The 24601-nt window shown below is 33.3% G+C and overlaps 2 protein-coding genes across 2 annotated transcripts; both read left to right on the forward strand.

Moving 5' to 3' along the window:
- Nucleotides 1–424: 424 nt before the first annotated feature.
- LOC141334677 (mitochondrial 2-oxoglutarate/malate carrier protein) lies at nucleotides 425–13311 on the forward strand. The gene is made up of 8 exons (XM_073839874.1): nucleotides 425–615; nucleotides 2640–2792; nucleotides 4041–4247; nucleotides 5892–5982; nucleotides 8103–8193; nucleotides 8416–8515; nucleotides 10233–10284; nucleotides 12580–13311. Exons 1-8 carry the CDS (start codon nucleotides 533–535, stop codon nucleotides 12733–12735), a joined length of 933 nt encoding a protein of 310 aa, XP_073695975.1. The 5' UTR covers nucleotides 425–532; the 3' UTR covers nucleotides 12736–13311.
- A 1996-nt stretch (nucleotides 13312–15307) lies between these two features.
- Nucleotides 15308–24176, forward strand: LOC141335724 (sperm-associated antigen 7 homolog). The gene is made up of 7 exons (XM_073841269.1): nucleotides 15308–15409; nucleotides 16766–16833; nucleotides 16934–17022; nucleotides 18114–18198; nucleotides 19723–19812; nucleotides 19940–20096; nucleotides 23657–24176. Exons 1-7 carry the CDS (start codon nucleotides 15325–15327, stop codon nucleotides 23767–23769), a joined length of 687 nt encoding a protein of 228 aa, XP_073697370.1. The 5' UTR covers nucleotides 15308–15324; the 3' UTR covers nucleotides 23770–24176.
- Nucleotides 24177–24601: the final 425 nt, after the last annotated feature.

The raw sequence follows: 24601 nt of genomic DNA on the forward strand, positions 1-24601 counted from the left end.
TTGAAATTGTTACCAGCAAAAATTGAATTATAGAGTTCTCTAATTGATATGTTACTAATAAAAATGCAATTAAGTAACGCTTAGTATATTTTAGGCTAAAACGTCTTGCCATAGTCAATACAGACATGTGACTAGTAAAATAAAATTGATTTGTAGAGCTCTCTAATTTGAATTGTTACTAGTAAGAATTTAATTATATAGCTCTCTAGTTTAATACTTATTAGCAAAAATGCAATTACGAGTAACGCTTAGAATATTTTAATAATATCGGCTTTCCATAGTCCTCCATCAGCTATCATTTGCTTTGTATTTGAAGACGTGTCTGTCTCTTTAAGAAAAATACACGAGAACCTCCATGTCACCAAACGTGCTCGGCACCGCGGCTGAATACTCGCACGCGATTGGTCCAGGCGTGTTCCGCTTGACGTGCGCGGTCCAGGCGAGTCACCTTGCTGTACACAGCAGCAGCCCTGTATCAGCGGAGCGGCAGAAGCGAAGGTGTCCTACAGAAACACAAAACAGCACCGCAGCCATGGCAGCCGCAGCGGACACAGCCAAGGCCAAGCCCAAAACATCGCCCAAATCTATTAAGTTCCTCTTCGGGGGTTTGGCTGGGTACGTACGCGCCCAGAAGTGCAGCGGGGCTCTCTGTTGTTTGATGTGAATGAGCGATTGATGGCAGGTTATTGATAGGGTTATCAGTTATCCGCTAGGCTAGCTATCTTTAATAGCATCAGCATAGAAAGTGAATGTAAGTTAGTGTGTTGTGATTTTTCCTGAGTCTTTCTGTCAGTTCTGCTGTGGATAATTTTGCAGGCCCAGAGTAAGCCTGGTAACCCCGTGACAGTCTGAACTTCGGTGTAAATGTCACGGAGCATGTGTCACTGAGGAATTCCCTGTCAGAATTGGTTTGTTGTAATCTATTCCTGGCGAAAGTCATTTATTTTTTGCTACTTCTCAAACTGTTTTAGTCGAGCTTGAGACCGTTACAAACCACATTATTTTCTTAAAGTGATAACACACGTATACAACTGATATAATCTAATCAGAGTTTGATTAAACTATTTCAGTCGTTTGTTTTGAGGAAAGTAGTTGTAGTTTGTTTACACAAATAACTGCTGTTTTTCTCTAGTGGTTTACACTACTAGTAAAGTTGCAAAACGTTTGTGCACTTAGTTAGTAAATAAACAACAGTGACCTGTTAGTGAAGGGCATGCTTGAGATGAAAATGTGTGATGATAATAATAATTAAAAAAGAACAGAAAATTGAATGTTTATATCACTTTTGAACACATTTGCAAAAAAAAAAAAAAAAAAAAAAAAAAGAAAGAAAGAAAGTGCCAATCACACTGTGTTGGTGCAAGTCCATGATAATAAATCTTTCTTTATCTTTTCATAAGTCATGGAAACACAGTGGTGGAATTTTTTGTGCTTTTGGAGTAAATGAGTAATGTAGTATACAACATTTCATATAAAAATTTGCTATTGTCTCCAATTTGCCACTACCGAATTTTCTATAATGACTTCTGCGAACCCTGGAAATGTCCAAATGGTCCATATTATTTAGTCTAAATGATTATGTAAAATATTTAAATTGTAAATATAATATTTAAGAAAAAAAAAACTGAAAATTGAATGCTATTATTACCAATTTTTCTTTCTTTGTTTTTTTTTTGTCAAATTATCAAAAAAAAAGGTGAAAATCACAGACTTTGTTGATGCAGTTCCACTATAATAAATATAATACATATAGCATTTTTACAAATTTAACCATTATACAAAAGATGGGATTTCTAAGATAGAGTGGCAGTAAATTTGACATCTTTCTCTCTTCTGACTGCTGTAATTAACCTTTCTTTATCTTTTCAAATATTATTTAATCTAAAAGATTATTTAAAAAAATATCGTAAATATAATATTTAAGAAACACATTATACCAATATTATTATACTGTACCATTTTACTTTTTTTGATAAAAGGAAATGCAATTTTATAATACTGTACTTTGTGTTATAGACATTTATTTACAAAAGACACATTTTTGAATAGGTTTCTAAGATCATCTTTCTCTCTTCTGACTGCTGTAATCAACCTTTCTTTATCTTTTTGTCATGGAAGCGCAATATTGGATTTTTCGTGTGCTTTTCGAGTGAATGGGCACAAAATATAAAAGTTTGCTGTTGTCTTCCATTCCATTGTCTTCCAGTTTTCTATAATGACTTCTGCGAACCCTGGAAATGTGAAGATTTAAATCCTTAATATTATAATTAAGGGGAAAAAATATTTAATTATTATATTAATGTCAAATTATAAAAAAATACAAAATTTTGCATATTACATAATTACCATTATATTTTATATGATATGTAAATTGGGGATCATTTGTAATATTCAAAGTTCTGAATAAACATTTATTGAGTACGTTTTACAAGAAAACACTATGACAGGCGTTCTTCTCAAAAAATGTTGATTTGCATTTTTGTAATTTCTGGTATTTTTTTAAAAAAGTGAAAAAGGACTCAAAGTATTTTTTGCTTTCAATGTAGGTTTCTTTAGGATTGCTTCCAAATGCTGATGCTAATTGGAATAGTAATAAAGTAATAAATGATTTCACTAATGCGCATTCTTTCTGATTTCAGGATGGGTGCCACAGTGTTTGTGCAGCCGCTGGATTTGGTGAAGAACCGAATGCAGTTGAGCGGTCAGGGCTCCAAGGCTCGCGAGTACAAGACCAGCTTCCATGCCGTAACCAGCATCCTTCGCAACGAGGGCCTCGGCGGGATCTACACCGGGTAAATAAGAGAGGCCCGTCACACTGAAACAAGCCAATGACAGCGTTTAGACAGAGAGGTCCATATTTAAGCAGGCAGGAATCTTTTACTGCAGTTTAAAGGAGTAGTTCACTTTCAGAACAAAAATGTACAGATAATGTACTCACCCCCTTGTCATCCAAGATGTTCTGTCTTTCCTTTCTTCAGTCGTAAGGAAATTGTTTTTTGAGGAAAACATTTCAGGATATCTCTCCATATAATGGACTTCTATGGTGCTCATAAGTTTGAACTTCCAAAATGCAGCTTCAAAGGGCTCTAAACGATCCCGGCCGAGGAAGAAGGGCCTTATCTAGCGAAACCATCAGTCATTTTCTAAAAAAAAAATTACAATTTATATATTTTTTAACCTCAAATGCTCATCTTGCCTAGCTCTGCCTGAACTCTGTATATTCCAGTTCAAGACAGTTAGGGTACGTCTCAAAACTCCAATCTCATTTTCTCCTCCAACTTCAAAATCGCCCTACATCGCTGTTTTACCTTTTTTTGTAAAGGGTGTTTGATCTTATTTGCATGTTAACTTTGTAAACACTGGGTCGAGACTTCTGCATCGATGTAGGAAGATTTTAAAGTTGGAGGAGAAAATGAGATGGGAGTTTTGAGACATACCCTAACTGTCTTGAACTGGAATACACAGAGTTCAGGCAGAGCTAGGCAAGATGTGCATTTGAGGTTAAAAAGTATATAAATTGTAAATGTTTTTAGAAAAAAAACAATCGTTTCACTAGATAAGACCCTTCTTCCTCGGATGGGATCATTTAGAGCCCTTTGAAGCTGCATTTTGGAAGTTCAAACTTATGAGCACCATAGAAGTCCATTATATGGGGAGAGATCCTGAAAAAGCATAGTTTCTATACGACTGAAGAAAGAAAGACATGAACATCTTGGATGACAAGGGGGGTGAGTACATTATCTGTACATTTTAGTTTTGAAAATGAACTACTTCTTTAAGTACAGATGCGTTAATCTGAATGAATTATTGAATGGATGTTTTTTGTTGTTTTTTTAAGATTAATTTTACCAGACACTGGAGGTGAGAAACTAGGGAGCTCTAGGTGGACATCCTGTAGATGGAGCCCATAGATTTACACGAGCAGTAAATATCTGATTAGGTTTATATCTGATTATATATCTCATTCTTGTCTGGATGTGCATTTATTGTGTTGACACCTTTGTGTTTTTTTTTTTTTTGTCCTGTGTTTTTCATTGCAGACTTTCTGCAGGTCTGTTGAGACAGGCTACCTACACCACTACACGTTTGGGCATCTACACCGTCCTGTTTGAGCGCATGTCCAAAGATGACGGCACACCGCCCAACTTCTTCATGAAGGCTCTCATTGGAATGACCGCTGGGGCCACGGGGGCCTTCGTCGGGACTCCGGCTGAAGTGGCGCTTATTCGAATGACGGCTGATGGGAGGTAGATCAATATAATTGCACCCTATATTTAAAGGAACACTCCACTTTTTTTTGGAAATAGGCTCATTCTCCAACTCCCCCCGAGTTAATAAGTTGATTTTTACCATTTTGAAATTCTTTCAGCCGTTCTCCTGTTCTGGCGATATCACTTTTAGCATAGCTTAGCATAGATCATTGAATCCTATTAGACCAATAGCATCACGTTCAAAAATGACCAACGAGTTTCCATATTTGTCCTATTTAAAACTTGACTCTTCTGTAGTTATATCGTGTACTAAGACCGGTGGAAATGCAAAGCTTCAATTTTGTAGGCTGATAAGATTAGGAACTACACTCCCATTCTGGCGTAATAGTCAAGGAAGTTTGCTGCCGTAATAAGGCTGAAGCAGGAGCAGTAATACCACGCAGCACATGTGGAAATGCTAAACTAGCTGGGAACTCATTTCTGATATTACTCCGCCTGCTTCATCCATATTACGGCAGCAAACTTCCTTGACTATTACGCCGGAATGGAAATGTAGTTCCTATTATCGGCCTAGAAATTCGCATCTTTACATTTTCCGCTGGTCTTAGTACACGATATAACTACAGAAGAGTCAAGTTTTAAATAGGACAAATATCTAAACTCGTTGGTCATTTTTGAACGTGATGCTATTGGTCTCATAGGATTCAATAATCTATGCTAAGCTATGCTAAAAGTGATATCGCCAGAACAGGAGAACGGCTGAATGGATTTCAAAACGGTAAAACTCAATTTATTAACTCGGGGGGAGTTGGAGATTGAGTCTATTTCCAAAAAAAGTGGAGTGTTCCTTTAAGACATGTCCTTTTTTTAAATAATCTGGCCAAGAGCTGGTCCCTTAGGCATGTAAAGTAGGAAAACTAACAACAACAAAAAATAATCGACAATTATGTTTTTTATCATAATCGTGCAGCCGTAATAAAATTTTTATCTTTTCAGGATAAACACTTAAATTATTACTTAAGCAAAAAAAAAAAAAATGTGACCCTGGATCATAAAACCAGTCATAAGGGTCAGTTTTTTGAAATTGACTAAAACAAATATGACTATAATATGCAGCTCTGCGTATGGATATCTAGTTAACTTGCTAATATATAACTCAAAAAGACTTGAATGATTTTATGACAGCTTGTTTTATCAGCATCAGCATGTTTGTTAGCTCCTAGTAAGATCTTAGTACCTTCACCCTAACTAGACGTTTATGCTTTTGTGTTTTATGTGCTGAACATGAATTTTTGTCCACTTTATTGATTATACATTTTGCCTTGTTTATACTTAAGCATTCATGGAAATGAACTCTGTCTACAATAAAAGTGTTAAGATTTTCATTTATTATCTGTAAAATGAATTGTCATTGTTGAATAAAACTATAAACAATTTGTTAAAAGATATAAATATAAAATAAAATACATTTAAGTTTATGTACTAAATTACTAAGACTGAATCTGAAATAAAAATGTAGCTAAATGGAAAAATAAAAATAAATAAAATGAATATATAAATAGAAAAATACTACAATAATATTTAAATAATATTGAAATAACACTTATTAATATTTGAATGTGTAATAAAATATTAATACTGTATATTAAAATAATGAAACATTATCTCTTTGTTGTCCAGGTTGCCTCCAGATCAAAGGAGGGGTTACACTAATGTCTTTAATGCCCTCATCAGAATCACTAGAGAGGAGGGAGTCACCACACTCTGGAGGGTAAGTGTGTTAGAACTGCAGATTTAAGATGTTCATTCAGTTTCTGCGTTTTGTTTTTCCCTATTTTATTTGTGTTTGCAATCAGTTACTCGTAAATCACTCAGGATTGTGATTAGAGTTGAGATTCGCTTAAAAACTCCTTTAACTAGATGTTTTGTTTTGATTTTCATGATGTTTGATTAAATCAACCTTTCTTGAACAGTTGTATTCTTTCACCAATGCACATAACATTGTACTAAAATATGCTTTCTTTAACCTGTTCAACTGTGGTGTTTTTTTAAGAACAATTTGTCAAAGACTTACGTTTGGATTTTGTTTCAGACTCATACAGTGCCTTGCAAAAGTATTCATACCCCTTCAGTTTTTTCACGTTTTGTTGCAGCATTATGTTAAACTGCTTTAAATTGTAGTTTTCCCCCACATCAATTTACACTCCATACACCATATAATAATGACAAAGTATTCATACCCTTAACTCAGTCCATAGTTGAAGCACCTTTACAGCCTCAGGTCTTTTTGGGTCTGATGTGACCATCTTTGCACATCTGGATTTGGCAATTATCTGCCATTCTTTGCCTCACCTTTTCACCTCTCCATCTCTGTCAGCTTGGATGGGGGCTTGTTTTCTGAGTATCTGAGTTCAAACTTGACAAAAATAATATATGTCAATGAGGTATAAAGAGGTTTTACTTTCAGATTAAGTTGATTTTTCTCAGTCCATTAGCACATTTTTTAATTAAATTGTAAACTGATTTCATTTTGTTACTTTTTCAGAAAATATGACTAATAATTCTTCATTCGTCTTTGAACATTTGACATTTGAATGGGAAAACACAAAAAAGGACAAAAAGATGAAAAGGAAGTGTTTTTTTGCAGTGTGATCAGAAGGTGCTTAAATACACTCTTAAAAATAAAACCATTTTTGGTTCCATAAAGAACCATTCAGTCAAAGGTTCTTTAAAGAACCATCTCTTTCTTACTCTTTTATAATCTGAAGAACCTTCTCTTGCCACAAAGAACCTTTTGTGAAACAGAAAGGTTCTTCAGATGTTAAAGGTTCTTTATGGAACCATTTAGACAAAAACGGTGAGTGTAGAGGTACTTGAACTTACTTTTTTTGTAAAATGAATGAATAAGTTCAAACCGTTTAGTGTTGCTAATATAACTCATTATGCTGCCTAGTCATCCCTTCAGATTTTCCCATAAAATTTCTTATAAAGTTTAAAATTTACCTTCATAAAACCTGCAGAAACCCAATGTATATGTGATGTATGTGTGTTAGTGGTGCAACGGATCACAAAACTCACGGTTCGGATCACATCACGGATTTTGAGTCACGGATCGGATCATTTTTCGGATCAGCAAAAAATAAACAAAACAAAAAAAGTTTGTTTTTTAATAATTACTGAATGCTTACTTTATGTACTTCTAATCCACAGCAAAAACTACTAGCTGAACTAATAAAGTCAGTAACAAAACAAGTGTAGATGAATACAACAAAGTTACTAAAAAAATCAATAACTCTAGTATTCAGGTGCAGAAATGTAATATATAATTGTAAAATAACTAGTGCTTCTCACTGCAGGTATTTATAGGATGCTGTCTCTTTAAGGCCTAATGCACGTTCCTAATACTGGCACGCATCTCTTTCTCAGCTGTTTCTGTTCACTGAAGACATAACCGACTGTGTTTACCAGAATACAAAAACGGGTATTTAAACATAACTTTGTATGTATGTTAAGAGAAGTTTTAAAGGGGAATCAATCTGTGAATCACGCAGTCTAAATCGCGCGTCTCTCTCTCTCTCTCTCTCTCTCTCTCTCTCTGTGTGCGTGCTCGCTTTAGGTGTGTGCGGCAGCGGTAAAAAACAAAACATACATACATACATAAACAGCGCGCGTGTTCTCTTTTGCTGCAGCGGTTTAATAGTTTTAATGGGTAAATTGGCAAGACAAAACATGTGCAAATTATAAACTTTTACTCTATGATGGTTAAATTTAACAGTTAATCCGCGAACCACATGCGTACCGAACCGTGGAGTCCGGTCCGTACGGATCACGGATCATCTACGATCCGTTGCACCCCTAATGTGTGTGTGTTTTGTTTTATTTGTAATGTAGGGTTGCATACCCACTATGGCCAGAGCCGTTGTTGTGAACGCAGCCCAACTCGCTTCATATTCCCAGTCCAAACAAGCGCTGTTGGACTCTGGTATGTACCCTCTTTTATCTTATCAGTCACAAACCTGTACTGTTGCCCCTTCTAGAAAATCTAGCTGATCCCAGATTTGGATGGAATCTTACTTTTATTTATTTACCCTGTTAAGAGCAGACATATCATTCTGTGTGTGTTTTTCTGAATGAGTGAGTTGTAGAGATTAAATTGTGCTGCCGTGAGCTTCAGTAATCTCTGTCTTGGTTTGTGTTTGTTCAGGATATTTCAGAGATGATATTCTGTGTCATTTCTGTGCCAGTATGATCAGTGGACTGGTCACCACCGCCGCCTCCATGCCAGTAGACATTGTTAAGACCAGGTATGCTCAGATTTAATTTTTGTGGTTTATTACTAGATAATCAGTTATGACATAGAGTGCAGAGAAAGCCGCCTCTCTCAGACAAATTCACATCTTATTGCGCTTGAACCAGTGCTTAATTTAAGCCGGATCCTGTTCCTGTTTGGATTTTTGCGTTCTAGTATTTGTTTTTAAAGATCCGGCATTAAAAAGTGCATTAGATCTTTATGCATCTGTATTTGGAGGATATGTAATGGTCCTCAACATATTTTCGACCAATCAGCTTTTTTGAGTTGAGAAACTCTCTCATTGATTGGTCTTTATTTGCCTACTCTTTCCAAAAGTGCACTGCTCGCAAAACACATTTAGAGAGAGTGTATTAATATCAGAAATAATACCAAATCAAGCGAAATATTGAATAAACACTATAAACATAGCTATACATTAGTTCCCCTGACTTCAAAACAAATCATTTAAATGTAACGGTTTTCAGAATAGAACGAGAATGAAAAAAAAAAGACTATTTTTACATTTGATTATTCAGTATTCTCTAGTGTATCATAGTACAGGTTAATAAGCCTGATGTACCTGGAAAACTTTTATTTAATTCATATCTTTGTTCTGTTGTATTTCTCCTATTGCATGCAATTTGCTTGCTCTCTTTGTTCTTATTATGCTCTTATTCTTGCTTTTAATAACAAAAATAACTATAATGTGATGTACAATGCATGCATAATGTTTAGTCAAAGTGATATTCTGGTCATATATTTTTTAAGCACATTTTGCCAATTCCAAACCACATCAATTTCAATAACTACTATCAATTTTACAGATAAAATGAGCCAAAAATATGAAATGCTCCAGTTGTCTCATTTTATCTGTAGAAGAAAATGTGTCTAATAATTATGCACACCTTGAATAGATGTTTTTCACTTTCAGCCTTCATGGACAATTATATATCACTATAAAATGATTAAATACTAATTTAATAGTCGTTATTAAGATTGATATAGTTTGGAATTGGTAAAATGTGCTTAACATGCCTAATAATTATGCACACATTGTATATCATCAATGTAAATCATTTCTCAGTTCATGAAATAAGATTTCGGTCATATCGCCCAGCTAATTATTAAATATGTTGCATGTATTGACTAATGCCAGAAATAAGTTGTTTCTCACTGTTGCATTCAAAGTAAGTGCTTAAATCTAAAATTGGTTTATGCAGGGTGTGACCAATGTATTTTGTATCCATATTAGCGTCACTTGTATTTGCTTTGTGGTTTACAGAATTTTATACAGAATTATAAAGAACTGTCTTGATGCCAGGTTAACCAGTATTGCAGAAACAGATCTAAACATTCCCCATATGCATTAATACTGCTGAAACCTGCCCAGAAATTGTGCATCATTATGCTTTGGGTACCAGAAATATGCAAATCTGTGGTTGTTGGAAGAAAAAGCGTAGGTTAGTTGTGGTTAGGGTTGTAATCGTGGCGATGATTATTAAGCTACAGTAACTGATCTAAAAGAACATGGTTATTTCATTTATATCACAGTAAAGGTCCGTTCACATAAATAACAATTGGATGCAAACCAAAAGATAAGATTATATCAAATTAATCACTCATTAATAGCACCTGACTTAAAACGATACAAATATTTCTGCTGATTCTGGTTGTTTTCTGTAGAAATTGTTAAATATGTAATGCTGACATAAATCTACTTCTTTCAAAAGAATCCAGAACATGAGAATGATTGATGGGAAGCCGGAGTACAAGAACGGTTTGGTAAGTTTTCAACTCGTACTCACTACTCATAATCTTACTTTTTCCCTGTAAAGCAGCTGATCTCAGATTTCTGGAGTTGTGACCTTTCAGTCACATTGATGCAGGCACATGGACATTAGAAATGGATCACGTTTCAGTAAAACCTCTTATTTCGGAGGAAACCCTCAGACAAAATAAACAATTGATTTGCAGTGGGTTGCAGGTATTAGTGCACCAACAGGTCGGATTTGCTTGAGGTTTTCAGCAGCAGTGTGTTATGGTTGTGTTTGATAACATGCTAAGTAAACACTTGTGCAATTATCCCATGATGCCTACCAGGGTTTCACATTTTTTAAATCTGATTTTGGCAGTGGTGACAGCAACATAGAGATACTAAGAAATCTGTTTTGCTAAAAATACACACTTGTGTTAGATGCAGTAGTTTGCACATTGTCAGTAAATCAGTGTGTAATCAGTGACACCTGTCAGAGTTGTTATAGTTCATGAAAACTAATATTAAAACCACATAAAATACTTGAAATAAATGTTAACTGAAAAAAAATCATATAAATATATATAAATGTATATATTCCAGCTATTTTCCAAAGCAACATTTTTGTTTCGTTTAATTTAGCTTTATACTAAACAACTAAAATAACTAAGACTGACATTAAAAAAAAAAATTAATAAAAATGTAACTAAAATGAACATGTGGAAAATATAAAAATACAACAGTTTGTAATATTATCAAAAGCTATATAGTATATCATACCATATTATATTGCAATTAAACAAATCAATTATATACTGTGCATTTTAAATGTCATAATTTATCATGTTTTCATTTTTTTCACATTTTATAATAATTTTATAAGTGAAAGTAAATGCAATCACTTATTATAAATTTAAAAAAGTAAAAACATGAAAAAGCTACTATATATATATATATATATATATATATATATGTGTGTGTGTGTGTGACCCTGGACCACAAAACCAGTCATAAGGTCAAATTTTACAAAACTGAGATGTATACATCATATGAAAGCTCAATAAATAAGCTTTCTATTGATGTATGGTTTGTTAGGATAGGACAATATTTGGCCGAGATACATCTATTTGAAAATCTGGAATCTAAGGGTGCAAAAAAATCTAAATACTGAGAAAATCACCTTTAACGTTGTCCAAATTAGGTTCTTAACAATGCATATTACTAATCAAAAATTACATTTTGATAGGTTTATAGTAGGAATTTAACAAAAAATCTTCATGGAACATGATCTTTACTTAATTTCCTAATGATTTTTGACATAAAAGAAAAATCTAAAATTTTGACCCAAACAATGTATTTTTGGCTATTGCTACAAATATACCCCAGCGACTTAAGACTGGTTTTGTGGTCCAGGGTCATATATATATATATATATATATATATATATATATATATATATTATAAATATAGAACTTATATTATTATAAATATAAAAAAAAATAAAAATCTGAAAAAAGCTATATATATATATATATATATATATATAGTAGCTTTTGTCAGATTTTTAAATTTTTTGTATATTTATAATAATATAAGTGATTGCATTTACTAGCATTTACAATATAATATACAATATATTCAGTATTTTATATATAATAGTATCAATAATACTCTAGAAATGTTCATTTTGTCCGATGCATTTAAGGTGTAAATATAAACAAGGCTTTAGATCGTGTCTCTCTTGGTGACGTTTAGAAGCTGAAAGGTTGAAAAGACAAAATACAATCACTTATAATATAATTAAAAATTAAAAAACTGTGAAAACATGAAAAAATCTACCAATAAAACCTCTAGAAATGTTCATTTTGTCCCATGCATTTAAAGTGTAAGCATATAAACAATGTCTCTCTTGTGACATTTAGAAGATGAAAGGTTGAAAAGACAATTAGGAGTCAAAAGACTGTTAGAGAGATCAGCTGGAAGTATTAAATATTGCCCTCTGTTGCTCAAACGGGCCTCGTGTCAGAACCGTACTTTTAAATCCATATTTACAGTGTAAAACGAAACTTGAACATGTATGATTAATTCGTTTGGACTCCAAATAATGAATTTTTATTTGATATCATTGCTTCCTCTTTTTCAAGTAAACACTTTTTGCAGAAATAAGACTATCACAGAATTGCAAAATCCTGGAGGAGCGGAAAAATTAAATGTTCTGCGTTGTTATTATTATTGTTGTTGTTAGTGGTTTAGCGCTTTTCCCTCATCTTTGACACCTCCACTCTCCCTCTTATTATTTACGCTCTCTCTTTCTCTTCCTGTAGGATGTATTGGCGAAAGTCATAAGGAAGGAAGGATTCTTCAGTCTGTGGAAGGGTTTTACTCCGTATTACGCTCGTCTCGGCCCACACACGGTTCTCACCTTCATCTTTCTGGAGCAGATGAACAAATTCTACAAGATCTATTTCCTTGACTCCTAGATTTGCCTTGAAGGTCATCGGTGGACAGCTCGGCCCGTATTTCCACATTATGCTATTCTCCCACATCCGGTTTCCCAGTATAGTTTACGTTTTGATGGTCGTAAGAGAGCCACTATACCAACCGGGTTGTGACCCTTTGCTGTGGTGGCAATTGGGACTCTTATGTTACACAGACTGACTAGCTCAACTCTCAATTGCATTGAATGAAGGGGTCAATCACAGCGGTCATATCCCTTTTAGTTATTAGTAATATTTATGCATCCCACCCTCTACACAAACATTTCCTCCGTAAAGGTCATCAGACGTAGTTGTGAGGAAAATACAGATTCTGAACCTGTATTCTGAGTGAAAACATAAAAGATTTTCTCTTTCGTATTTCATAATCTTTTGATTTTTACCAACATGCACACAATGGTAGACAAAAACTTTTATCACAGATGTCCATGTCCATCATGTGTCCTATTATAAAGGACTGCTTTGCAGTGAACATTCGGTGATGTTTGCTAACGTTGAGCACAATAAACTGGAAATTGTGTTGTAATAAAGATAACATGGTGTGCAAAGGCCAATACCACACTGGAGAGCTTGTTGTGATGTATTAAATGATGTAAATGAATCATTTTCTGGTTTGAGAAGGTGTGAAAGTAACTAGATGCAACTTAATATTTTTGCTTTTAATAAAGAGCAGTATCCAACAAGAAGCCCAGCTTTTTATAAAAAAAAAGGAAATCCTGCGGAAGCTATTTTAAAAATTGTCTATTTAAAAAAAATCTCATTTGCTTGCTATGCAGGAACAACAAACAAACACCAATTGTGCAATCTGAATAAAATTAGTCTATTAAATTAAACTGTTCAACAAAAGGTAACCTGAAAACATTTGTAGTTGTGCTGCTGGGTTTCAGGTTTAAATATTTGAAAAAAAAAAAAAAAGATTTTTCTCATACAATATTTCACCAAAAGGAATTATCAAGGATATATAATTGATCAAATATTTCTTGGATGAATATTTTATTGGGAAATGCAATTACTAAAACCTGATTAAGAACCAGTTAAAAAAACAACAACACAAAACCAGTCTTTAGTAGCACTAGACAAAAATACGTTGTATGGCTCAAAATAATTGATTTTTTTTTATGCCAAAAATCATTAGGATATTAAGTAAAGATCATGTTCTATGAAGATATTTTGTTAATTTCCTACTGTAAATATATCAAAACTTATTTTTGATTAGTAATATGCATTGCTAAGAGCTTCATTTGGACAACTTTAAAGGCGATTGTCTCAATATTTAGATTTTTTATTAATATTATTATTTTTTGCATCCTCAGATTCCAGATTATCAAATAGTTGTATCTCAAACAAATATTGTCCTATCCTAACAAAACATACATCAATAGAAAACCTATTTATTCAGCTTATTATTTATAAATCATATTATTTATTATTATTTATGACAGATATCAATTTAAAAATGGACCCTTATGACTGATTTTGTGGTCCAGGGTCACATATGAGAATAAATTAGTTTACTTTAGATTAAGAACCAAATACTGCTGCTGAATGTAAATCACAAAATGCACATAATATGTATGACAAAGTCAGTTTTGTACACATTTTAGTAGTAGTAGTAATAAGCATTTATTGATTTATTAAATGCTGAGATGGTGTAAAGTTCATAGAATGCAAGCAAAAACACTTTTTTTTACCTGTCAAGTTTGAGATTTTAGCATTTTTGGTGTTTCATAAAGTGTTTTTTCAGACTAGTGGAAAGAAAACACACAAAAGACACTTAGGTGTTTCTTTTATAGCACTTTATCTATTTATGTCAATAGATTTCAATTACAATATAGATTTTTAAAGACTGTTTTCTCAAAATTAGCTTTTTCTCCTACACTGAGCCATAAATCTTCACTTCAGCAGCACTTACACACACACCACATTTTTATTTCCTGTCTATATTCTGAAGGGTTTTATAGAGGGATTTGTTCATATATAATTTGCTTGATTTTATACAACATTTTATTCCCCCAAAAATGGTAAAAAAAATACATTGTTTTCAGTCTGTTCTAAGTTTTTTTCTGAATTATGGAGTGACAAAATACCCAAAATCCAAGAAATGTACTCAGGATCAAACTCGCTTCAATATTTATCTGAAGATCAAACTAATTTTTTTTTTTTTTTTACAAATCGGTACAAAATATCAGCAGTAGTGATATTTGAAAGGTAACAATTCAAACAATAAAAAACAGATAATAATACAAAATAAATAAAATAAACAAAGCAAAAAAGGGCCATTGCACATAAAATTCCTTACACAAAAACTTTGAACAGTTTTCATAGCTTTCTTATTTTTAGATACTGAAATCAAAGACAGGTTTAGAATTTGAGAATTTACATTTGTGAATATAAAATTTGCTTAAGAAAATAATAAAATTTATAATAAAACAAGTATTCAAACTAATACCAATACAGCGAGCGTCTGCATGACGTCATCGCGAAAGCCTGTGGTTGGACCACATTACCCATAATGCCATTTCAAGAATGCCGCGTGCAGCAGCGAGCTTCCGGTGAAAATTAGACAGTCCAAAGATGGCGGACCTCCTGGGCTCGATCTTGAGCTCGATGGAAAAGCCTCCAACCGTCCACGACCAAGAAAGCCGACGGAAAGCTAGAGGTAGAAAGTTTTAATCCTACCGATACACTTCCTTATAGGCTACAAAACGAGCCTGAGCATGCTTGTGGATTTACGAGCGAAACTTGAGTAATATCCGAGTGCCCTCTGCGACACTAACACTGAAATAAAACAGCCAATCACCGCCTGAGAAATGATCGATGTAACCTTACGTACTTACGTCATCTTTATGCACGTCCGCCGTTGAAAGTCCCCTCGACATAATAGTTGTTTTGTTTATATCTTTGTATACGTTTAATTTATCGTAAATAGTTCGTGCGTTGTGTTGAAACCACTGATCTATATAATGAGACAAAACGGCAGGAAACCACAAAATATTTAACGTTAACCCTTATGGACATTTTTGTCCCTTTCAGTTTTGTTTTTTGTTACAAGTGTGCCTGTGTTAATGCCAATTGCATACATTTTGGCTCAGGTGTTTATTTTCATTGAAATTTTAACATTAAACTGCAATTTTTAATGGGCCATTTGACTATAAATGATTTTTTCAAATTTGGCATATACATTTTTTTTTAACTCTTAACACTACATAAAAATATAAATGCCTCAAAATGAATGTTGTTGTTCTTCACTGACACACCCAAGAATCGAATAAACAAAGAAAAAATGATGCGTTGCATTTAGTATATGGAAATTACTACTATTTATCATTTTTTCATTTAAAAAAACAGGACTTTAAGGACAAAAATGTCCACATTGAAACCCATTAAAACTGCAATTTTTTAACCCAGGGCCATTTGACTATAAATGATGCAATATTTGCTAATAGGCATTTGTTCTATCTGCAAGGCTTCAAATTTTACATTTTTACCTTTTTTTACTAGATTGTGCCATTTTTTTTTTTTTTTTCAAATTTGGCATATAAAAAAATTAACTATATAAAAATATAAATGCCTCAAAATGAATGTTGTTGTTCTTCACTGACACACCCAAGAATCTAATAAACAAAGAAAAAAAAAATCTGCTCAGCGTTTAGTACTAGTTTAGTTTACTATTTTTTCAGTTTTCATCATCATAAAACACCTGTGGCATTATGTAAACAAACCAGCATTTAAAGGGTTACAATTCTGAAAAATAATGAATGTTTGGTATCTATGGATAGAACAGATGCTGGTTAAAAAAATCGACATCAGTGAAAGTGGAAAAAAAAATATTAGTCATATTTTTATGACATGGACCCTCATGGATTTTGAATTTTTGTAACTTTTTTTTTTTTTTGATGCACAAGGGTTAATTTTTGACTGACAGTTCACATGCATGCGGTGTATAATAATTGTTTTTGTCATGTTTGTAATTTGTTATATTCTGATTCCTCTTGGTCTCTCCATCAATGTGCAGAACAAGCAGCCCGACTGAAGAAGATTGAGGAGGATGAGAGGAGAAAGAAAGCAGAGTTTAGGAAAAAGGTACACAGAAGGTTTAACTTTTGCTTTCACTTCTCTCACTTAAACTGGATCCTGTGACAGTAAGCTTTTGTTTATGAAAATGAGTGTCTTTTTGAATTAGATGGAGAAGGAGGTGTCAAACTTCATTCAGGACAGCACACTGCAGAAGAAGAAATATGACCCCATGGGAAAGATCGAGAGAAGCATATTGTGAGTATCCAGATATTTTCGAAAATCAGGTTCAATTTCTGGGTGTGGGTTAAATTGAATTAATAATAGATTTAACCATATATAATATATGGAATAACCAGATTTACTCCGCTGTTTTCAACAACAACAATAATAATAATAATAATAATAATAATAATAATAATAATAAATGTTTTTGAGCAGCAAATCTGAATATTTAAATGATTTCTGAAGAATCATGTGACTCTGAAGAATGAAGTAATGATGCTAAAAATTCAGCTTTGAAATCACAGGAAATAAATTAAAATTTAAAATATATTCAAATAGAAAACATTTATTTTAAATATTAAAAATATTTCAAAATTTTACTGTTTTTGTTGTACTTTGGATCAAATAAATGCAGGCTTGTTGTGCAGAAGAGACATCTACCTTTGATTGGTAGTGTATATATAATGAAAATGACAAATGTTGCCCTGGCAGGTTTATAAGTTTGTTTAATTTAATCAGTGTTAAAATACATGGCTCATTCTGTGTCAAATCAACCAGATTTTTAAAAAACTTCCCTGGCTTAAATTTTGGATTTTGTTAATATATATTCTGAAGAAAGATAAACATGTTTAGTGATGAAAGCCGAAATATACAGTTTCATGAATGAATATTTACTGAGTAATCCACTATTTTGTTGTGGGTCAAAATGGCAATTTTCACCTGAGATTGAGTTAAAAATAACTTCTATTAGTCCCCTATATCTCTGGGACTAAACGATGTAGGGCCTTGAAAATGAACATTCCAAAGGAAAAGTTTATTAAGAACTAGAATCTAAAATCATATTGTGATATCTTTAATACTAATTGAGTTATAGGAGATACATCTCTAGTTTCAGATTAAGAAAAGAAGTATCATATTTTTGCAAACGGAACCACATTTGGTTTTTGACCACAATTTACTGTTTGAAATACATACTACTATTCTAGTTTTATATTTAGAGGCGACTACAGGGAAGCCACTGCTCTCTTTAAACTACTGTTTTAACCGGAGGCGTGAGGTTTAGGCAGGACTATTTGTTTTCCTGTGGACTGTACATAACATTCTAACACCTCCGTCTCTTTAAGGCATGATGTGGCAGAGGTGGCTGGACTGACATCCTTTTCCTTCGGTGAGGATGAGGAGAGCAGATACGTCATGCTGTTTAAAAAGGTACATATGCATCACAGACCACTTCTCAAAATTATCTTTTAGTATTCTGTATACTGAAATGTTTTCATTCTGCTGTCATGTTTATTTATATAGCGCTTTATACATTACAGATTATTCCAAAGCAGCTTGGCAGTAATAAAGACAGGAAGTTAATTTAGCAAAATTCATCAATTATTATATTATAAAGAAGTCTTTTCTGCTCACCAAGCCTGCATTTATTTGATCCAAAGTACAGCAAAGACAGTAAAATTTTGAAATATTTTTAATATTTAAAATAAATGTTTTCTATTTGAATATATTTTAAATTTTAATTTTATTCCTGTGATTTCAAAGCTGAATTTTTAGCATCATTACTCCAGTCTTCATTGTCACACGATCTTTCAGATCCATTCAAATATGCTGATTGGCTGTTAAAGAAACATTTAAAATGGTTGAGTATTTTTTAATTTTTTTTTAGTATTTTTTGATGAATAGAAAGATCCAAAGTTCAGCATTTATCTGATATAAAAAGCTTTTGTAACAGTATACACTATACCATTTAAAAGCTTGGAGTCAGTGTAATTTTTTGGGGGGGGATTATAGAATTATTATTATTATTTTTTTTTTTTCGCAAGGATGCTTTAAATTGATCAAAAATTCTACTAGGCTGTTTTCAACAACAGTAATAAAAATAAATGTTTTTGAGAAGCAAATCAGAATATTAGAATGATTTCTGAAGGATCATGTTACACTGAAGACTGGAGTAATGATGCTGAAAATTCAGCTTTGAAATCACAGGAAGAAATTACATTTTAATACATATTCAAATAGAAAACGCATATTTTAAATAGTAAAAATATTTCAAAATTGTACTGTTTTTGCTGTTCTTTGGATCAAATAAATGCAGGCTTGCTGAGCAGAAGAGACATCTACATTTGACTGGTAGTGTATATATACTTAAAAAGAACCTAAATGAAAATGAGAAATGTTGCCCTGTCAAGAAAGTGAAATGAGTTTTAGCTGATGTTCAAGAAAGTGTTTAGTAAATCTAACATAAAAATGCATTCAAGCTAAATAGACAAAAGCACATTCCTTTACTAAAAATGAAAACTGACAATATAAAAACAAAAGCTGACTCAAAGAATTAATGCGTTAACAATATATATATAAATAAAATGAAAATAACAGTTTACCACAGGGATTTTAATTACAATATGAAGCGTAAATCAGCTGCGACAGCTGTAATATTTCAATAAACAATGGTTTTAATTATGCAGAATTCATCAATAATGAAACAACTTCAGTTTCAGCTCTAAAGTAGCTCTACAGAAGCTTTTGGTCTTATTTAATAGTATCTGTGCAGTCAAATAGATAATATTACTAAGTACCTGTGCTCTTTTATACCCCAACTGAGCAAATGGTGATTGTGGCAATGAACCAAAACTCTCAGGTAACAGATATAGAGAGTAAAACCCAGCAGAAATCACTCCCAGTTCTCCTCTGGTCTATTAGTGTGTTTGATTGTGTGTGTGTTTCGTTATGAAGGAGTTTGCACCATCAGATGAAGAACTAGAGGCTTATCGCAAAGGCGAGGAGTGGGACCCGCAGAAAGCTGAGGAGAGACGTCGGCTAAGGGTAAGATCCCGAATGCAAATTCTCAAAGAATAAGATCAGGAGAGAAAGACGTTTCATAGTCTTGCAAAGCTTTGAACTTCTTGTTACACCATGTGTAGGTTGGGTAATTGTTTTGAATTGTCTTCAGGAGCAGGCAGCGCTGGAGATGGAGGAGGCCAGTCGCTCTCGGAAGAGGCCTGCGTCGCCCAACTCAAACTACAGAGACAAATACAGCCATCTGATTGGAACATCTGCTGCTAAAGACGCCGCCCACACGCTTGAAGCCAACCAGGCATATGGCTGTGGTGGGTGTATTTAAGGAAACTAGACACTTCAAATCTGAATCACTTAAAACAAAAAATCAACTGGCCAAATTTGCATTCTCTAAAAAAAGAATTAAACTAGCAAAGTCAAGCTTGTTTAGTAGTGTAGATGCCTACAAAGTCAAACAGTAAAAAACATTTAGAAACACTGGCTGTAAGGCTATAGCTGTGTGGTGATAATGTACATTTAATTTAGCTCAAAGGGAATCGATTAGGATTCAAAAGGGAATTTGACGGCTGTTCAGAGTCGACTCGCGATTCATTGAACGAGCCGTGTTACAGAAACTCTGCAATGGATATTACTACCCAGAATATAGTGAAAACACTATATATTACCACAGTAGCAAAACCGGCAGTTTAAGGCATTAACTTGTCAGCACAAAACACAAGAGAAGATTTTATTGGATAAACCTAAGACATACTAACTAATCTAACACGTAAACTAGGGATGCACGATATTTATCCGACAGATAAATTATCGACCGAAATGGGTAAAAATTACATTTTTATTGCTCCGATAAATAAATGAAATCCGATCCGATAAAGTACTCTTGCTGGTAAATCAATCAATCAGTCTGGTTTATCTGAGATTCATCTGCTTTCTGAGTGCAAGCGACTGCAGCTGTAAACTGCAATGACTCTCGGACTTTGTCGCGTGTAATACGTCATCATCTGTGTCGTCATCATCTTCTTCGTCGGTCTGGAAGTTTTTCGCGGTGGCAGAGGAGGACGATGCTATTGCTATTTGCAACACATGTTTAGCAAGGATTCTGAGAGGAGGTAAAAAGCCGTCAAGTTTTAACCCAACAAATCTCACTTCAGAGGTCGTCATTGCGGTGAATCTGTTTTAGGGGCCGTTCACATGTCGCGCCTAAAAACGCGCCGCTTTCTCTTTCTTTCCAAACCGCTCTGTAGCCTGCTCTGCTCTGCTCTCGTGGCGTCTGCCGTTGCTAAGCAACCATGACCTGCGCTCTCCATAAAGAGGCGGAAGTTTCAGCAAAGGATAAATAGATTTTCAGCATTAACAATCGCTTGCAGTAGCTCTGTTATTAAATTTATTTAAAAATGGTTATTCCTGTACAGCTATGATAAGCTGTTTCTCCACCTTGCCAGTGCTTTCAATGTTATTAAGGGAACGGGTGAAGCTGATTGGTTGGTTCATGTCACATGACCTGCGTTGGGCTTGCGGCATTCTGAAAAGTTGATGTTTTTTATCTCGATTCTGATGTTTTATTCCCCGCCTTGTACCATTTGGTTGCTGCACACATTCATAATATGTGACCCTGGACCACAAAACCAGTCTTAAGTCGCTGGGGAATATTTGTAGAAATAGCCAAAAATACATTGAATGGGTCAAAATTATTGATTTTGCTTTTATGTCAAAAATCATTAGGAAATTAAGTAAAGATCATGTTCCATGAAGATTTTTAGTAAAATTCCTACTGTAAACCTATCAAAATGTAATTTTTGATTTGTAATATGCATTGTTAAGAACTTAATTTGGACAACTTTAAAGGTGATTTTCTCAGTATTTTCATTTTTTTGCACCCTCAGATTCCAGATTTTCAAATAGATGTATCTCGGCCAAATATTGTCCTATCCTAACAAACCATACATCAATAGAAATCACATCTCAGTTTTGTAAAATTTAACCTTATGACTGGTTTTGTGGTCCAGGGTCACATATGATCAATAAGAAGCTTTAACGGACATTTGGACATCTCCATGATGCACTTTTCATTTTTTCCAGGTTGACAAATGTCAAAACATTTTATTTATTTAGAATTGTGGTGCCTTACACAAAAAAGTGAGGACTGATGTTTGCTATGATTGTTAGACCCAGATATATACAGTAATATACATTTAATTAGTTTATCTCAGATTTTGTATTCTCCTGGGTGCACAAAATTATCATATAAAAATATGAACGTATCAGTATCGGTATCGGCCACAAGAGGGACTTAATTATCGGCTATTGGTATCGGTAAAAATTTTTCATATCGTGCATTCCTAACATAAACACATGCATTCACACAGGTTGCAGAAAGAGAAAGTGAGGAAAGAATGAGTTTAAAGGAATGAAAATATGAAGTCCCAAGTTTATAGCAATATGTGCAATTGCTTAGACCTGAACAACCATCAATCACTTAATTAACCCTCGTATTGAGTCTCTCCAAGAGGTTATTAAACTTTATATCAAATGCACCAGTTCAGCTAGAATCTGGAGGTTGTACTTGCGCAACGCAACCTTTGTGTTGAGGGAATTCCTTTGGTTGCGTCGTTCCAGAAAGGGGTTTCCCGAGGTTGCTGATTGGTTGGTGGTCGTTCGATGTGATGTCGTCTTGGGCGTTGGCTGGATATGCAGAGTTGTGCGCTAGCGGCAAAATTTAACTAGAACACAAAACTCTCAACGGAAAGAAATAAAATAATTATTTTTTTATTTCATTTTGTTTTCATTTCATTTTATATTTTATTTTAATTTATTTTACTTCGTTTAATTTAATTTTATTGTATTTTTCATTTTATTTAATTTATTGCATTTTTATTTCATTTCTTTTTTTATTTTCATTTATTTAATTTTATTTAATTTTATTTCTTGTTTTATTTTATTTTGCTTCATTTCATTGTATTTTTCATTTTATTTTTTATTTTATTTCATTTATTTTTTATTTTCGTTTATTTAATTTTTAATTTAATTTAATTGCATTTAATTTTATTTCATTTTTTATTTTATTTTATTATATATACTGTATAATGTTATGTATATTGTATTTATTTAGTTTAACTTATTTTATTTTATTGCATTTTAATTTTTTAATTTTTTTTTTTGTTTATTTCATCACATTTCATTTTACTTAATTTTATTGCATTTTACTTCATTTTGTTTTATTGTATTAATTTAGTTTTATTTGATTTCATTTCATTTTTTATGTATGTTTTATTTTATGTCAGTTTATTGCATTTTAAGCTTTAAAGCTTCTTTAAACTTCCATCTTTTTCGGACTGAAAGCCATTACATTTCTACAATTTTAAAACTTTTGAAATACTTTTCCACACTTTCTGATCAGGCTTTTTCAAGCCAACAAAGTTTGTCTTGACAAACTTTTTTTATCTAGTTTATTTTACAGTCATCAGGCCAAAAAAAAAAAAAAAAAATTAATCACATGAGAGTAGGAAAAAAATTAGATTTGTGTCAAAGCACATAAACATAAACGAAGTTAACATTAGTTCCTTGATACGCATGAGATCAGCATGCAGTGACAAAAATTTGTGCTTTAGTACTTTTTCATTCTTTTCATCAGGCAGTACCAAAGTGTTAGTAGCAAATGACGTAAAACCCTTAAAATCCTGCAAATTCAATCACAGAAGATGCATTTAAGGGTGTGTTTTTGATCTGATTTACCAGACTGCTTGTCATGAGACCAAGAAACAACGACTGTTTTAAAACGAGTAAATCAATTTTAATTTGATATGAACTCCAGTAGCCCAGAGTGATTGATTTGCCTTGTGTTTTAACGATGTTTGTTGTCTGTTTGTTCCAGTCCCTGTGGCCAATAAGAGAGACACTCGCTCCATTGAGGAAGCCATGAACGAGATCAGAGCCAAGAAAAGACAGAAGAAAGGCGAAGAGGAAGGCGCCGGCAGCAGTGCGTGAGATCTGTGTGTGTATATGATCAGAACAGAACTGATCGAACAGTATTTTAATCCTATAATGATGTTTTACATGAGCTGAGCTGAGCAGCAGGGTTTGATAAAGATGAATTGTTGTGCACATAAAGGCAGAGCATAAACGCACTGTTCAGAAATGCTTTCACCTCTATATTATTGTCCCAGATAATGTGTTTTTAGAGATCCTCATTAGAATAAACATGCAGATTCCTTTGTATTTTGGCATGGTGATCAACTAGCTTTTTTTAAAGTAAAGCCCAATTGTTTTTGAGTAGTTTTGATGTGCTTAAAAACGGTCATATTTATTGCCTTGACATAACTGTGGTAGGGATGTTTGACTCCATAGCTATTTTAATGTTCAAGTCATGAAATGGGGTGTCCTTAAACTAGTAGTTGTTTCTTGTTACTGTTTATTTGCTTTGTTTTTAAATAAATTTGGTTGAGGACAATTTTGGGTGCTCCTTGTGTCTTTTATGTGCTGCTGTTGTATTGTATGTCATCTCATCTATATCTGGTTTCTGTTTTATCTGTTCACACTTGCTAATCATTCTGGGTCGTGGACCTTTGTGTCTTCGTTTATATGGACTAGATGACCCCAACATGATGTTAAATGGTATTTGAGCCTGTCATAATGACGAAAAAATAAATAAAAAATAAAAACTGATTCAGAATCAGTTGTGCTGAAGGCAAACCATATTCCTATTTATAGTCTCTTTAGTAATTGATGTGGTTCTTTATCCTTATTTTACTTTCGTTTTATGGAATTTTTGGAAAACAAATTGATCAAATTAAATTGTGTAATGTCATAAATTTCATAA

This window comes from Garra rufa, chromosome 5 (genome assembly GCF_049309525.1).
Source record: "Garra rufa chromosome 5, GarRuf1.0, whole genome shotgun sequence".
NCBI classification, from domain to species: domain Eukaryota; kingdom Metazoa; phylum Chordata; class Actinopteri; order Cypriniformes; family Cyprinidae; genus Garra; species Garra rufa.

Bases quoted from the DNA above. Each gene is read 5' to 3' on its own strand.
- LOC141334677 (XM_073839874.1), top strand. From the start codon at position 533: ATGGCAGCCGCAGCGGACACAGCCAAGGCCAAGCCCAAAACATCGCCC. The intron at 616-2,639 runs GTACGTACGCGC...TTCTGATTTCAG, and splicing joins CTCTTCGGGGGTTTGGCTGG to GATGGGTGCCACAGTGTTTG. The intron at 10,285-12,579 runs GTAAGTTTTCAA...CTCTTCCTGTAG, and splicing joins CGGAGTACAAGAACGGTTTG to GATGTATTGGCGAAAGTCAT.
- LOC141335724 (XM_073841269.1), top strand. From the start codon at position 15,325: ATGGCGGACCTCCTGGGCTCGATCTTGAGCTCGATGGAAAAGCCTCCA. The intron at 18,199-19,722 runs GTACATATGCAT...TTCGTTATGAAG, and splicing joins ACGTCATGCTGTTTAAAAAG to GAGTTTGCACCATCAGATGA. The intron at 20,097-23,656 runs GTGGGTGTATTT...TGTTTGTTCCAG, and splicing joins CAACCAGGCATATGGCTGTG to TCCCTGTGGCCAATAAGAGA.